The sequence below is a fragment of the Vollenhovia emeryi genome, unplaced genomic scaffold (genome assembly GCF_000949405.1).
Source record: "Vollenhovia emeryi isolate VEMERY1.0 unplaced genomic scaffold, V.emery_V1.0 DF939131.1, whole genome shotgun sequence".
NCBI lineage: Eukaryota > Metazoa > Arthropoda > Insecta > Hymenoptera > Formicidae > Vollenhovia > Vollenhovia emeryi.
Genome location: NW_011967235.1, coordinates 1,653,573 through 1,671,525, shown reverse-complemented (window position 1 = coordinate 1,671,525; position 17,953 = coordinate 1,653,573). Strand labels below are relative to the sequence as shown.

At 40.1% G+C, this 17,953-nt stretch overlaps 2 protein-coding genes across 2 annotated transcripts; both read right to left on the bottom strand.

The window, feature by feature from the left end:
• Nucleotides 1-2,801: 2,801 nt before the first annotated feature.
• On the bottom strand, nt 2,802-4,270 carry LOC105568150 (tetra-peptide repeat homeobox protein 1-like). The gene is made up of 2 exons (XM_012023572.1): nt 3,949-4,270; nt 2,802-2,959 (listed from the first exon to the last, which is right to left on the bottom strand). Exons 1-2 carry the CDS (start codon nt 4,268-4,270, stop codon nt 2,802-2,804), a joined length of 480 nt encoding a protein of 159 aa, XP_011878962.1.
• Nucleotides 4,271-12,129: 7,859 nt separating this feature from the next.
• Nucleotides 12,130-13,886, bottom strand: LOC105568149 (glycine-rich cell wall structural protein 1.0-like). The gene is made up of 3 exons (XM_012023571.1): nt 13,803-13,886; nt 12,945-13,389; nt 12,130-12,621 (listed from the first exon to the last, which is right to left on the bottom strand). Exons 1-3 carry the CDS (start codon nt 13,812-13,814, stop codon nt 12,362-12,364), a joined length of 717 nt encoding a protein of 238 aa, XP_011878961.1. The 5' UTR covers nt 13,815-13,886; the 3' UTR covers nt 12,130-12,361.
• Nucleotides 13,887-17,953: the final 4,067 nt, after the last annotated feature.

The window sequence follows — 17,953 nt, the reverse complement described above, 5'->3', positions numbered from 1 at the left end:
AGCTTGTTAAATAGCAGTTAAATGCAGATAATTTGCTGTGATGTTGACAAAGATAGGCGCAACGCAGCGCGTTTTATTTGCTGAATCATATGAACGTGTACCCAAGTTGTTCGCAATAATGATCGTCATCGCGCTTTATCACTCTCGAAATGAATAATAATAATTCAATGCTGTATAAAGACGTTACATTTTGTCACCCGCTTCCAAATGTATTTGAAGTCTAAAATTGTATAATTTGTTGTGACGCGAGATTATTATCTATTCCTCGTTTCATCACAGAAACGTTATTTGTGTAAAGATTTTTTAAACGTTTCTATTAAAAAGTTATTACAAAACACGTTAAACTAGCCACAATGTAATCTTGACTTGATAAAATAAGTACAAATAAAAGAATATTTTCCAGACGTTTAATCCAATTTTATGTCTAAGATCTTGAAATAGTAATTTGAAATAATTGTTACCGAAAATTCAATTTTTATTGAGAAATCGCTGGGATGTCTATATTTTTGACGAACGTGCCTTCGTCGTCCTACTTCGCCAGATGGGTCTGACCACAATTCCATTAACAATTGTAGCAAGTGGTGCGACCACCTCTCCTACAGGTTCAGCCATAACGAAGCTACAATAAATAATATTAAACAATTTTTTTATTTGTTTATCTTGGCAGTGAAAGTAACTACAGAAAATTTAATACTTTAAACTATTTATGAATGCCAAAAGACGTTACCTGCTACAAGATTTACGACTGCTGCAAAACGGGTCCGATTATGACCAGCGGAATTTGCTGATGGACCGATTACTATTGTAAGCAGGATCAATCGCAGCTCCAGGACTTGCAACGGTCTCAACAACAGCTACGGAACCCGGGCCGATTATGATCACGGAATGCAAGTTCGACAACGAAGGGTGAAATTGATGCAACTGTGACAGCCGCAGGTGCAACAGGTCTTGCAACGCTTATGCCATTTCCTAAAGGATTACAGAACTGCATCATTGCGTTCGAGATTTCAACCGACAACGACGTTCTGGACTGATCGAGACGACTATCTTTACAGCGGTCACGAAAATCTGTATATAAGAGAATAGTTAGAATGCATGATTTGATTTAAAAAAAAAACTATTACCTTTAGTAGTATTGTTAATTTTTCAAAGATTTTGGAATTGGTATAACATTAAATCTGAGAGAGAAAAGAACAGTCAGTGGTACCAATTAGATATTTCTGATTAACGATTAAAGGAATTAGTCTTTTATAGATATCTATCCTCGTGCAGCTCTGTTTTATATATTCGCGTGCTAATGAAAAGTTAACAATGCTGTATTCTACTTTCATGCAAGTATGCGCAACATTTATACAAGCACGTGCGTGCTGTATTATTAATATCGTTTAATAATAATGCAAAGTTGTGAGCGGAGCAGAACTTTGTTTGAATGTGTTTTCCACTTGTCGTTAAGTTTAATATATTGCAATTTATCTCGTATATGAGTACTTCTATTTGTTCTATAATATGTTTTCTGTTCAACAATAACATATTGTCCAGCTGGCTTGATAAAAATCGTTATTTCATCAAGAAAAAGTGCGAATATTTCACCCCATGGTTCTATTTTCACTCCAAAAACTTTCGAGAGTATTGACAGCATATTAACCGTACTATTATTAACATATGCCACATACATATTTTCTCACACACCTTTTCTATTTTCCATACGACAGTGCCTTCAAAGGTTTCAACCTGGTCCATTTTTGATAAGAATTTGTACGCACTTATTGCACAAAACTACGTTTTTCTAAGCGGTGGTAGAGCCGGTGTCTTTGAGATGGTAATGTGCGCGTGGACGCGTGGATTTTGCCACAATTTTCGCGGTCACAAAAGCTAGATGGAAAATACGAGTGCGCGGACGGTGACGCGTCGGAATCGTTATAACAGCGTCTTGCATTCGTCTGGCCGTGATTAAAAGCGGAGATTAAAGGACTGGTATGCGCAGAATGTCACGCGAATGTGCATCGGGAAGCGAGACGAAAAGGGAAATACTTCGATATCCGCGCGAACGCCCCATACCCTTTACGCGGGAGAATACACGGCTGATTGGTATAGCGTTGAGGCAATTTCCGACAATTACCGGAGAAGGTGGACTGGTATCGTCGCGCAATAGAGACCTCGGCACCAATGGTAGCACAATGGACCGCGAAATAGAGGCCGTTGACCGACAGTACCAAACCCTATTAGCTTCTAAGGAGATATTGTACATGTCAAAACAATGGACCCGCTCGAATTTTATTCGTTTACCAATACTGCCGCACATAATTATCTCACAAGAGAATCGGAAACGGTTACGTCCCTTTAACATCGGTTCCCTTTTAATCGGGTTTAGAATTGTCTTGCAATTTTGGTATTTCACTTACAATAAGATAACGAACTCATCGCGAGGATGTATATAAAATTAAAAAGTGCTACTCTTCGATAATTTCTCCTCTTTAATGTTCAGAAAAACATTTCCTTTTAGAGACTCTAGAGCTTAATATACCGCGAATATATAAATTCATAATCATAAATCAATAATTAAAAGACGAAAAGGAAGAACAACGGGCAGATGGTTTTGTTCCGGAAGTGCCATGCGTTTATTATTATTATTATTATTACATATAACGTTATATGTACGAAACTTAGTTATGTACATATGTAAGATATACGATGGTGGGAAATTCGAATGACAAGATCGTTTTGCAGGTCGTGATCGAGATTGCGGGTATCTGAGAAATCAGTCGCGGAGGTCCTTAGTTCACATTGCCAAGTGACGTAAATTACCAATGTCCAGACGCATATCCACGAATGATACCGCCTAATCCACTGTGTCCAGCACTGATGCTACCGGATGGGCCAGCGATCAGGGTTGGAGCTGCGATAGGTCCAGCGAGAGCCGCTGGACCTACAGCAGGACCGGCAAGCACTGCTCCGTATCCTCCGTATCCTCCGTATCCTCCGTATCCTCCTAAAAAATACAAAGAATTAGCTTATACACATTTGCACAAATAAGCGAGCATTTTCAATGTTCATACACAAAATAATGATTTCTTTAACAAGAACTTTTTAAACATTTAAAGTCAGAAACTCAAAACAAGCAAATAATTATTTTGATTTAGTACGATTGTGATTAAAATAATATATTATCTAGAGAAAAGTTCAATGATATTATTAAAGTACTTGGCGTAAAACGTATTTTTTTTAAATTTAAAGATAAAATTAAATCTTAAAAGACCTTATCGTTATAAAGTAACATTTATTGAGTTGAAAAATTATAAAATCAATGTTAGATCAAAGAGTGGACTCGATGTAGATTTGAAGCCAGATAAACAAGGTTCTGTAGAATCGGAAAAGATCGCAAATGTGAATTATGAGAATAATAAACGCTGGCAACATTTTACATTGGACCGGTATAACATTTGTTCGCCAACAATAGCTCTGGCAAATGAGATGAAATATCCGTTCCAATTTATCGGTTAGTTATTAAAATCATATTCACATAACAAACAATCATATACATATATCAAACTGCTCATATTTAAAAATTCTTTTGTAATTTCTGAAAGCCTTTTTAGCTAGGAATGATTAATAACATTTGAAGCCAGATAAACAAGGTTCTGTAGAATCGGAAAAGATGTGAATTATGAGAATAATAAACGCTGGCAACATTTTACATTGGACCGGTATAACATTTGTTCGCCAACAATAGCTCTGGCAAATGAGATGAAATATCCGTTCCAATTTATCGGTTAATTATTAAAATCATATTCACATAACAAACAATCATATATATCAAACTGCTCATATTTAAAAATTCTTTTGTAATTTCTGAAAGCCTTTTTAGCTAGGAATGATTAACAACATCCGTCACGTTATCATACAGCTCATTGTCGTTTTATTTGATAATAATAATTCATTGTGGCTTACCATAAGCTGGCCATCCCAAGGCTGGTGAAGCATAGCCAAGGGCTGGACCGACCACCGCCGTATGCCCAGCGACGCTACCGGAAACGACCGACGGTCCAGCTACAGCACCAGTAACGACAGCACCACCATCGACCGCTCCGGATATGCGCGCGGGTCCTACCACCGGGCCGGCGAGTGCGGACGGTCCATTAATAGGACCTGTAAGAGCCGCGGGTCCTAGAATCGGTCCGGCTAACGCGGCACCGTGGCCCAAATAGCCCGACGGCGCCGCGGTTGCCACCGACAGAGTTGCTACGAGGAGAATCGCGACCAGGGCGCACATGACGAAAGGGGGCAACAATCGGTGGTTACAACGGGAAAATTTGCCTCGATGGCTGAGGTGAATGTGGCTGTCATCGACCGGTGTCCACCACGCTTTTATAGGGGCATTGTCTCCCCGAACGGGCCCCAACGCTCCCGCCAACCCCAAGGGCGGGGCACGGGACACGCCAAACATTCTCCGCGAGCTGAGGTGACGTTTCGTCGATTTATCAGCATTAAGTCAGTCACCGTGTTAGTGACACTAGTGCACCTAACGTCTCACCCCGCCGCAAGTCAAGTTATGCGGCTCGAGGGTCACGCTGCTCCATTTCAACGCATCCGTCTATGGTCTCGCGCGTTATGTTTACCTTGGTCTATTCACGCAATCGGTAGTCGCAACAACAATAGATCGGATCGATATCTTGGTATAATATTTACTTCTGCTATCCCGCTAAAGCGTACAATCGCATACACGATTGACATTATATCTTGTTCAAAAGCGAATGATAGAATTTATCTCGACGAGGATTAGTATTGATTCATAAACCTTATTATTTCGCAAACTGTCATCGGTTTCCTCTTAAAAATTATAATATATACCATAAATGATACACAGTTGAAAAATGTGTGATAAATTTAACAGATGTTACATGCACCAAACGGTCCACATAAATTTTTGTGTTAATTTAACATAATATGAATATGTTAAATGATCACACGAATACTCTGTTAATATTTGAACATAAAATAAATGCAAATCTGAAAATAATTTGAAAAAAATTTTTGTGTAAAATTAACATATTTTTAATGACAAAATGAATTTTAAACAATGTAATTTTTACATCTTACAGGTGTAGCAAGTCAAATGACGGTTCGAAATCACCCTCACTTATGTTATATAGAACAAAATCAATATTTTATTCTGTAAACTTTAACAGATAAATCTTGTTACTAAGAATATAGATGATATGTATTGTGTCAGATTAAAAAATAAGTACACATTGTGTCGTTTTAATAATTTTACATTTGAGGTCAACAAGAGCAATATGTTAAATTAACACATAAATGTGTTAAACATTTAACATAAAAATTTTAACCGGCATTTTTTAAAACAAGAAAACAAAATTTTCCAACTGCGTACAGAAAACACTGCGCGAGAAGAATGATCAATTATCGTAATGTACTGTTGATCGTGCAACATCAATGTCACGCGTTTCGTGACAGGAGAATCGGATTAAAGGATAAGACGACTGCTCATCGCGAGTATTCAGTCATCAACGACCTTGAAACTAAAGACGATTCGCGTATCCTATGCGTGTCCTCTTCCTGCTTTCTCTCGGCTCGTAGGTAGACACGTGTCTGTCGCCATTAGGCGATTACATTGCGCATTGTATTGTGCATTTGTCTAGGCGAGGCACGGGTTGCATTGCCCACGCGTCATCCGGGCTTTGCAGATTGTCACCAGGAATGAGGGCTCTATTGTTGTTGGATACGAGTGTATATACGTGCCCGGGCGCAACGATACCATCAAGTTCGCGGCAGATCGCAGACGTGGTGTCAGAAATCATTTGCAGTGCCATTATCGCACGTCATACACAAGCCTCGAACACAAAGATGGCTGTTGATTGAGCAATACGGAAACTCTTTCACCGCCGTTTCCATCGCCATCCCGTCTGTCGAATGGTAAATTCGAAAGAAATGCATCCGATGTTTGAACGAACGTGAAGTTTATTAACTTGGACATTTCGTCAATTTCCTCCATCCCCCGTGATCTCTTTCTTCTCGCGGAAACGGGAAATGCATTGTGTTCCTTTACGTTATGACGTAGATCAGCGATCCCCAAAGTTTCTCGGTTACGAAACCATTTTTACACGAGTAGAACTTGGCGAATCTCCAGCAACGTATTTTTCCGGAACCGTTTTAGTTTCTTGTTAATCAAGCGGGGCATCTAATCCTCAATAAATTGTACGAAAATGTATTTTAGCGTTCTATATATTTTATTATTACCGAAGCAATAATTTGTGTTACCTTTGTAATCGTACTCGAGCGTTGCATAACGTTATTCCCGTGTAGAATCTGTAAACTAATTCCATAAAGCACGCGTTACTGTGTTTGCAGCGATGTTACTGACAACAGCGCCCGGTTCTCTACTTAGTTGTCAAAGCATATCCGAAATACGAGCGGCCAAGTAGATTTTTGGCACATGTATGATATCCTCTGTAAATGGTTTACGATTACAAAGCACGAAACATGACATAAAGGGATCGTCAAAGTTACTTGGTGTACACATTGCGTGCATCAATCGATTATTATTCGGCTAATGGTTCGAACGAGCAGTCGGCTACAATGTTCCACGTTTTCATCGCGGTGATCACTATCGCTATATATTTAGCTTTGTACATCATCAATCACCGAGTACTGTCAAGCGAGTTCTACTTCGAGCAATGTAGAATGTGATGGCCTATCGTTTATTGTGAAAATTTTCAATGCTCCCGGGTCTCAGATTGATCGTTCGCGAGATCAAATTACTAGTCTGCCAAACGCAACAGATCGCTTTATTCCGTCCTGCCGGGTTGCCACTGTTCTCTTCCCTTTTTATCTACGGCCTTGTAGATTTATTTTATCTACAAGTATTTTAATTCTACTTTGTACGAGGAAAAGAAAATGTCGCTGCCACAGCTGCATGTGGTAACTCGATTTCAGTTGTAAAATATGGACAGCTAATATTTAGTTGTGACAGCTAAATATTTTGCTACTGTGCCTGTTGTATTAGGTGCGACGGCAAATCGTTTGCTATGCTTCAGATAGTTATGGCAGCGAAATATTTTCAGAAAACCCTAATTAGCCGCGATAATGCACAATGTTATATCATCCCGATAATATTAGCAATGATTATTTTAACATCGCGTTACATATCCATTATTGTTTATCGACTTCTCTGCACAGCCTTCGGCTGCACTTTCTCCGTGACATTAAACCATGCAGTTCATTATAGCGCTGATTTACAATACCATTCAAGGAGATCCCTTCCATCCAGGGTGAACACAATCGCGACATCGAATCGCCAATAAACATCACGTCGCGAGAAGGTGATAAAATCTACTTCTTGAACTGTTGTTCACCCTTACTCGCTTGGGCGCGGTCGCTGTTTCTGACTCGGTTCGAGGTTGCATCGTGCGTTCTCAATCCGATTGATCGAACTTTCTTTCTTTTCTCTGTTTTTTTTTTAAATCTTGTCACGCTGGTCCGACCGATTGAGCCCCGCCTTGTCCCGTCATCGCAAGTTCGCCAACCCACGTGCCCGTCGTATCTCGGCTATAAAAGCTCACTTAGCATTAGCTTGCACGGCAATGTTCCTTCGTGATGGCTGATGGAAAGCCGCTGCACCGAATCCTGGCATCCTCCGTCAGCGTCGATGGAGACGTGCCGCGCGATTGTCAACCGGTTACACCGCATTAATGAGAACAGAATAGAATTTGATGTCGATGGGTTCGGAGGGCGGCGAAGCAGCGATGATCCCGCGCAGCTTCCGGCTCCGGACTTTCCGGTAAAGAAACCTCCACGACCGCATGATGTTTGAAATAATTACAGTTCAGGTGAGTCGTGTTTTCACGAAGAGCATAAAGCTGCTGAGATATAGTATGATATACAATAGAGCAGTAGACGTTCAATGTGCTTATGCATTTCCATGCGATTTAAAAAAAAGTCTCACGTTTCCATGAGATTTTATTTGAAAACATACGTACGCGCTACTTGGCGCTTTTAACGACACGTTTGGAAATGAGAAAAATAACATTTACACGTTAATAATAAAAGGTGACGCGACACAAGTGGTTCATATTTTATGTTTTCAACATTTTACGCGCGGATTCTTATGTGGCATAGATAGCGTTGCTAATAATTAAAAAATAATATATTTCGCGGTGCGAACATTTCACAAAAGTTTATTGTTCGGCTGTAATATCCATAACTAAAAAACGCGTAATGGGTTCAACGGGAAAATTCGTTTTTGCAAAAAATTATTTGAACAGAGAAATATATTTTGCGTAATTTTTTCAATAGCTGGATTCTCAAATTTTCGACGTAATTTGTTTTAAATTTCACGATCAGGCATACATCTGACTGTATTTATATTCGTATTTCGATTTCGTCTTCCAAAAATTAATACGTTCTTTTTAACTCCCCGTAGGCATTCGAAATGAAGTGTCCGCTCGCGGATCTACGTTCCGAAACTGTTACGACCGAAGGATTTATTGCTCGACCTTGCGCGATCTACAGTGGCTCTCTACGGTTCGGCCCATTAACGATCTTTCACACACACTCTATTCGTCTCATTATTATCGGCCACGCCTCACGCCGTTTTCGCGTAGTCGTTGTATAATGCGGAGGGGAGAGAGAAAGAGAATGAGTTAGCCGAGAGAAAACAATCCGGCTTTCTTGCTTTATGGCCCCTCCAGATCGATCTCCGCAAGAATGCCACCGGCTATCCGGTAGCTGACGACGATCGGTCTCGGTCGTAACTCTGACCCGCGACAAGTCTCGTGATTTATGGCGGCAACAAAGACGAATTCACACGCGGGACCCGTCGTTTTCATACCCTTATAAATGCGTTTCGCAGAAAGCGTCAACACAATGACGTTTTATCAGAGTCGCTGGACATATAGTCGATACATATGACGGTCCGTTCAACTACACGCAAATTGCACGAACTAGTTTGCTTACCTCTCTTGATAGCTTTCAATTCGGTGCATAATGCGCACTACAATTTCGGATATTTACTGATATTTAATTACTTACTTGGACATTACACAATTAACAGCAGTTGTAAATTTGTTGCGAGTCTGTTTATAAATATTCCATAACATTCACATACTTAATAATTTTTTAAAGGAATCGATATTGCAACACTTGGAAGTTTCTCCTCAAAGCAATTGTAAAAACTACAATACACTCATGGGAAGTATTTAATTCCTTATCGTGAAAATTTAGAGAGACTTTGTTCGTTGAACAGATGATGCATTATGTATTTAATTTTTTGTAACGCAAAACCGTGTATGTTAAGAGCAAGAGTTGGTGGTTTTTCCAGCCATTCTGTATATTACGTTTTTTTTTAACTAATATTCAAACATTTTCCTAGTAGTACCTAATCAACGTTGTCAAATTACAATGTACTTAAAAACATAAACGCGCATAATTGATCAAGAATTATATATATAAATATAAACTTATCTACCTCATTAGTTTAGTTTATTATTAAATGCCATCTTATCTCCGACTTAAGCAAAATACTTTAGTTATGTTACCTTTTAGTTAACTGATAGAACATTTTCCCAGTACAGTCAATGTTACTAAATTACAATGCACTTAAAACACGTACAATTGATCATGAATTATGTAGATATAAAGTAAACTGTAAACCTTTTCAGCCCAATAAAAGAATTCAGAAATAGCGTATGATCGGATTAGAGTTACCTTTAATTTAAAACATCTCGTTTGTTTGCGTGTCTTCTTTTCTTCATCTTGTATAATATTATTCGCCGTGCCTACTTATATACAAAACACTGTAGGGATTCGTATTTAGACATAATTGTTATCACTTTCTTAGAATAGAATTTTTGTCATTCTTCGATAATGGTGGTTGCCGCACCATATTATTAAGTGAATCTTAGAGGCTCAATCACTAATTGGAACAATGTCTTCCCACGGTTGCAATCGCCCGTCAACTTGTACCGCCTGCGAGCGATGTGGCTGTTACGGACGCCCGCTAATTCCCGATCGATTATCGCCCACCATTGTCGACGCATAGCAATTAACGTCCTTGCACAGCGCGCGTTATTCGCGTGTCCGTCGTGAAAACACAGCGCGCGGCCCTCCTCGGCCTGTTGCTCGACCCATTTCTTATTCTGTTCGCCCGCAGACGGTGGGCGGCCGATAACAAGTGGGTGACCTTTCGGAATTTGCGAGGGTTCGGTGCATTCTCACAATGCAGCTACCATCGCGATGACGAAACGCGCGGGATTACGTAGTCGCATCGCCGCTATCTCAGCCGAGCCGAGACGTGGCTCGGGCCACGATTTTCCCATAAGGCGAAGGCCACGTTCGAGCGTCGCTCGATATTCCGCCCGAGAGTGCTCGCCGCGCGAACAAAGCGCGGGGTATATCATTTTCCGATAGCAATTTGTTGCAGAAAAAAAAGGGGGAGGACAAAGACGGGGACGCACGCAAATCCGAGATTAAATATCCACGTGATCCGGCGATTGTAAATCGTACGATAAATTACGCGCACGTAATAGATACCGTAAATTGCGGTTCATACCCGGATTTGTGCAAATCCCGTATAAATTGCTCGATAGATATGCGACGATACTCAAATTTATGTCGAATGTCTTATTGTACATTTTTTCTCGTGATCCATTACGCGGTCATCGAGCGCACGAAAAATTACGGGTGGGCCGTATAAAAGTTTTACGTTTTATTCCTATGATAAAGTCATGCAATCACTAATGATACAGGGATTATGTTAACACGGGTATGTTCTGATGGATTGTTGCAGTATACATCGAAATGCATAATGTAATCTGAATGCACAATATTACAAATCAGTTTTACACCGTTAAATGGATATTGAATTATCGATGAAATTATCCCGGGTAGCAATAGAATTTCCAATTCTCGCATCAGCGTTTTGCAGACCGCTCTACCTGATTTTCTCTCTGACCGTGACTTTTCGCGTTCAGCTTATGAGTGGCGGACCACGTCCGCGTCAAGTCACGCTCGCGATGACCTTACTCTTTACGGCAACGATCATTACGCGTTGCATTAAGACAGACGTTTACGTCGGATCTGTGTCAGAATCATCAATCGCGGACTCCTCGCGTTTAGCGAGCGTGCTCGCCGGATACCACGAGTGATCTATTATCGAGTGATACGAATCGGGTCCGTTGTAACAATCTGGTCGCACAATACGCGTCGCGAAACGTGCAGCTGTTCTGATTAACGTAATGAAGTATCAACGGTTCTTGGATATCGCTATTTCCATATATTACGCTCGAAAGTCATAACGAAACAGGCTAGATAATGAAGCACAAGCGCGGAGAAAGAAGCGTAACAGAGAGTTTTAAATGAGGCGCGTTGGACGGAATAAACTGTGAGCAAAAATCAGCAAGAGTAAATTCCTACAGATACCAGTTAAATGTGTAAACTACAATACTTATTCTCTATTGTTAACGTGAAGATTAAAGCGTGCTAAAATTGGATTAGTGCAAACCGAATACCGAATATTCTGCGCGATTCTACCTTACCTTTGCAAATTATATTTTAGATCTACTAAAATATAAATGTTATGCGTGTCATGCCACAAGGTTAATTTGCAATACATTACCCTTTTGTCTGTAAAATGTTAACTGTAATGGTTTGCCTTACTGGCAAACGATTATTCAAGACTTTACTTCGTTGGATATAATCGTGCTGCATTACCAATTGTTTCCAACATAGATAATTTGAGCTTTGCTAATAGAAAGGAAGGTTGGATTTTAATTAAACTGCCACGGTGATTCGCGTCAGATAATTGGCTGCATTTTTAAGTTTTAAAATCAATGATTGATCACAATTAATGCCACCGAAAAATTTCGAAGAAATTAATTAGAGCAATGTCTCCTATAATCGCACAATCCGGTTTAATCGTTTGTAAATAACTGCTTTCGTAAAGTCCGTTAGGTATAAAGATATATAATACAAAAACAATACGCCACGTAATATACAGGAGGATACGTGTAAATTTAATAGACGTAAGAGATCAAAATTGATGAGACGCACCAAGCAATACATATTTAAATAATGCTCTCTGGGTTATTTTATGTTACACATATCTTCTTTGTATAAAGAAGAGTGATTTTATTCCATTCGTACAGAAGAGATGTAAGTATGCGCGAGAGCCATGGACCGAGAGCACCGAGCGCAACGAGCGTCGTCGTGTTACAGCAATTTCATATCTCCATAATACTTGTTCAATCTCTCTTGGAAAATCGCGGGGGGAAACGGTATTCTACTTTCGGCCCGACGATGATTCAGAGGGACTATTTTCTTTTACGTTTCGCAGACGGTTGTGCACGCGTTACCAGTGGCCGTGGCCATGGCCGGCGTGGATAGCGGCGCCGTAACCGCTTCCGTGGGCCGTGATCTTTCCGGAAGGACCGGCGATCACCACCGAACCGGCGTGCGGTCCAGAAACAGCCGCGCTTCCGGAATGAGGTCCAGCCAGAACCGCTCCATGGGTAGCCGGTCCGGCAACAACTACTCCGTGGCCTCCGTGGCCTCCGTGGCCGCCGGCGTATCCACCATAGCCGTAAGCGGGACCAGCTGCGTATGCGTAACCTCCTGTGAATAATAGGAGAGAATAAACGTTAGAGAAACGGACGGGGATCTCAATGCTAGAAGAGTTAAGAAAACAAATTTTAAGAACGGCTCTTTTTCACTGTGTAACAATAATATACTTTACAGCATACATACTTTCCGAAATTTGCAAAACTCCAAAAATTCCTTCATGCACATTTTCATATTACACGCTTCTTTTTTACTTTAGATTATTATTCATTTTTAAGATAGAACCTTTTCTGCAATCTATTTATCGCCAAGAGTTCTTCTTTTCACACGACAACTTTGTAATCAGTTTTATTGCTTACCGCCATAATTGCCACCGTGTCCATAGCCACCGCCATAGCCACCGCCATAGCCACCTCCGTAGCCACCTCCGTAGCCATCTCCATAGGCACCGTCGTACGGACCACCGTAGCCTTCCACGTGCGCTGGACCAGCGACCGACGCGGTCACAACCGCTGGTCCAGCAACGGCGCCAGACACGTGAGCAGGACCGGCCATCGACCCGGACAAATGAGCCGGACCTATCGCTGGTCCGGAAAGAGTGGCGGAACCCACGTGTGGACCTGCGACACTCGCTGCTCCAAGATACGGTCCGGTAATAGCAACGCCATGTCCGCCGTAGCCTGCGCCCCCATAAGCTCCGTAAGCCCCGTGAGCACCGTAAGCTCCATGACCACCGTAAAATCCGTGACCGCCCAAGAGAGCTTCTCGTCGCTCACGAGGTGCCGCAGCAACAATTGCGCATAGGGCAAACGAAACGAACTAGAGATGAAGAATTTGCGAGGTGAGTTGAGTAATAAACTATGTAGCCTTTAGTTCAATATAATGTGTATTGCACCACGTGTCGCTACACATAAACGTCATAAACGATAAAAATTTTATTTTGGAGCAACACGTTCCATAAAGTTAAACTTTGAAGCTATATTTGTTGTACGACACCGAGCAGAGCGAGCAGATCACGGAACTCCCGCGCGATAAAGCGATTCGGTTATCGTACGGCTTGCCTGATTTTTCGACAGGAATGAACTATGTATTCGCAACGCGTTGTGTCACTTTATGTCACTCCATCGTTCCGCTGAAAGAACAGCGGTTCGATTGCGGCACGTTGATTGTTCGGGTAACAAAAGAAAGAGAGACGGCAGCGCGCACTTCCGACCGTCGAGATGAATACTTACGAGGGTCTTCATCGTGCCGACCGGCGATTGCTTGAATGTGCCTACGGCCGACTTCGGCGGACTTTATATACGTCTCCTAGGATCTGCGACCGCGCCCCCGCTGATCCCTTCAAATCATATCCGTTGACGATGTTAGCCTCTCGTTCATTGTGTAAGAAGGTCACTATCCGGCACACCCACCCACCTTTGGACATGGACCCCTTACGTGACCTTCGCCAGGAACTCTTGGCTCAGAAATTTCAGAAACAACCTCCTTTGTCTGCACGTACTCGACTTGCTGACTAGCGCTAAACGCAATTGTGAACGCTCCGTTCAATTATCCCGCGATACCTCGGGACTTGGAACTTGTGAAATTTGTACAACAGATCTCCCTTCTCCCTCTTTTCGGTTACAATATTTTTTTTAATTATAAGAAGATATAAAGTATTTTATCATTTATCGATTTCTAAAGATGGAAATAATCCAAAATAGCATCTAAACAATTTTTTTCGATGCATTAGAAATGTCATTGAGCATAAACTTGTACAATTCTAATTAATTTCTCTTTATTATCTATTTTAAAGCCCATAAAATTCTTCACTCTTGAAAACATTTCTTTACCTTTAAAAGCAACAAAGAAATTTTATCTCTTTAGATGTTTCATTCTGAATATGCACGTTTATACATCGTTGAGAAATATGTCTCTTATGCTTTTCTTCTTCAAGAAATTCTGAACGCAGGGACTTTTACATATTTTTTTCCTCCGCTTTAACGTGCATAAAGGTTGGATAACAAATGTAGGAACAAATATGTAATTTCAGTGAGTTCTCACATTTTTTGTTATAATTGTACATGTTAATCACATGTACGCAATCGTTACGTACAACCCGGTTTATCCTTTCAAATTGCGCTAGGTTTGCAATGGAATCTCGTGCATTGTGTAATATCAGCGTTTGACACACCCTCGGCTCATCGAGTGACTTCTACGGACGAAACCCTGGGAAAAAGTTAAAATGAGTTCATTTGGCGCGGGAGCCTCGAAAAATATTTCTCTCTTGCGTAAAGTTCGCTATCTACTGATTTCCATCTCTATGCGCGGGAGGTAAATGGTGACGAAAGTTAGTTTTCGGAAGATATCAGATATCATACATTTTGGTAAATAAGTTCCTCGAAGCTGTTCTTCTCACTCCAATTGAAAGGGGAAAAAAATTTAGAGATCGCAAATTCACGTAATCTTTTTGATATTATAACAAACACAAATATGTTCGATTTACAAGTTTACAATTTTTCATACATTTTTACAAGTGTGTTTAGTTTAGGAAACTTGTCTAACAATTTATATTGTAAAAAACAAACTTGGAGAAGGTGGATCGCCAGTGGGTGAAGAAAAATAACAAAAGATGATGATGTCGACGATAACTGGCACATATGTTTATTTAAAACACATGTGTTTTAAATAAACATATGTGCCAGTTATCGTCGACATCATCATCTTTTGTTAATTTATATTGTATTAGAAGAGAGTTGGCAGTAATTACATATGGTGCAGTATTTTAATTTACTCCCCACAGCGTTCAAGTATTATGTAATTGCTTTGCAAAAACAAACAAATACGCGTTGCATCATAATGCACATGTAACGAATCAGAGAAATAATTTTAATTATCCAACGAGAGGAAATTAATTTAATTTTTATGAAAATTGAGAATAATAAACTCGTTTGAGGAATTCGATACTTGGGTTTCGAATTGCGTGACCACATAGCAGGATAGGTCAGTCGGGTGATTGAGTCATTCAGGAGAAGGGCAAACGAGCCTTAACCCCGGAGATTACAAGTTGCATAGACGAGGTGGTTTTGTAACCTCGTCAAAAATTCCTCGCGGTACTTGTGGAACAAACAACTTTACATGTGAATATCGACGTAGAAAATGAGTTATCGTTAATCCCTAATAGATGACACAATATATAGATCCGCCGATATACAAAACATTGATTCTCCATATCGACTGATCTCTTTCGCAAGGTCGTATCTCGATTTCACGCAGTTTTCAGTTTTTCTACTTAAACGCCCATTTAGGACCGGAATGAGTCGATATACGTACATATGTCATGCATATAGAATCTGCACATTTGACGCGTCTTACGTATTCAGCAGCGGTATACATAATTATGCGGAGGATTTCAGGCAACATCAAAATAAATGCAATTACATACGTTAATGCTAACTGCGCTCGTTACGAGAGTGCGCATATGTTTATAAGGTCACAGATCACGATGTACATATTAATCATGAAGAATCATACTTATATGTCACATACCATAGTACCAATAAAACTTTATGTAATATGTGATTACACGCGTTTACGTAACAATAAACGAAATTTGATTGTTACATTCAGTGTAAATTCAAGTAAAGGTTAAAGTTATATTAAGTTATTCAGCGCAATGATATTAAATATCGATTCTTTTACGATTTCGGTCATTTCGAGTTTTATCTCTCGCTCGCGAGGAAAATTAATTTTCTCTCGCGTTCCGTGCGTTAATTACGTATTAATAAAGAGAGGGAATAATTGTTTTATAAATATATTTTACAAAATAGGATACAATGCGCGCCACTATAAAGGCAGCGGTTCGTAATATGACGAAGTTCTAGGTTGCAATTTATGCGATGTGCAAGGTGAATCGACGCATTTGCCGAGAACGGGCTGGGAAAGAGCCGCGCTCTCTGGAATTAATGCGCTTCTCAATGCGATATATAATCGATGAAGCCAACCGACATCCCGCACTCGACCTTTAACGGGTACGATGAAAGAGACGCGAACTCGAATGCTCTAATTCCACGTGAATATCATGATTTCTGGTAACAGTCGCTGAATACCGTGAGAGCATCTGCATATCCACGTCTCGCGAAAAAAAAAGTTTCTTGTATATGCAAGAAATCTTTATTTTTTATTTTAACGTCGTTTAATTTTATAATAATATATGTATAGTAATAATATCAGTCTATATGCAATATTATTTTAGTAATAACTATTAAACTTCATATAAAATTTATATGTTGTTATTATTACACAAAATACTTTGAGTCAAATATATGTGAAATTATTATTGCTCTTCGAGATAGAACATTCTAAAACTATTCTATTCTGTAAGTAGTAATCAACTTTGATGCTTGGCGATTGCGAATCTAAAATTGTGCACGAATATATTTTCAAAGATCGTACGAAGATGCAGTGATAGCAAGTTAAAGAGGTACTTTGAATGCATTGCCAGATGAGTAGACGGCAAACACGTATATTCAGCGAAAGAAATCGGAAATTCGACCTTTAAATATGATCTTTTCTGCTTAAATTGCTGCTACGCGTCTGTAAATGTTTCACGAAGTGTTGCGTCGGTCGTACAACTTTATCCTCTGCATCACGTTCTGAAAATTCGTACCTACGACGAGTGATCGAAGGAGGTACGGTTACCCCGCTGCGATTGAGCGTGATCAATGCTAATGGTGAGACTGACATTTGCAGTCATTGTCTGCAGCGCAATACGGATGCAATGTACCGCGTTGTTTATGGGAGCATGCAACCCATTCGCTCTAGGTGAAACCATGGGAAGTGTAAAACACTTGTGTTTTGCCAAAGTTCAATTTGTCTAAAAGAAGAAAACGAATTGATCATAATTAATTATAAATTGCAAACATCTCGCAACTGTATCTAAAGATTATTCAAGACGTCTGAGCTACGTCTTCTGCAATGCAAAATCCTCCAAGAAAATCTGTACCTTGGTAATCCATTAATTTATATTTCACTAATACAATCCGCATTCGTGTAAAGCCTGAGACATATGCATAAGAATCCTCTCTGAGAGTGAGGCAACCTTGACCGTAAAAGTGGAACAACCTTATAATACCTTGTAAAAAAAGTTCTTCTGAGAAACGCGTGCAACAATCGCACACCCCCGAGAGTGAAAGGACCGCGCCTCTTCGTATCCGGCATTCTGCCATCTCCACTAATTATTCCTTGACGATCGTTACGAAAGGCACGTTTTCTATGACACAACTTATGACGCTTCGCAACGATATCATAATCCCATACGCGTTCTCTTCCTTCTTTACACATTATAAAATTATTTCGGACGCGATTCACACAAGTAAAATGGACATTTTATTTCATTATTTAT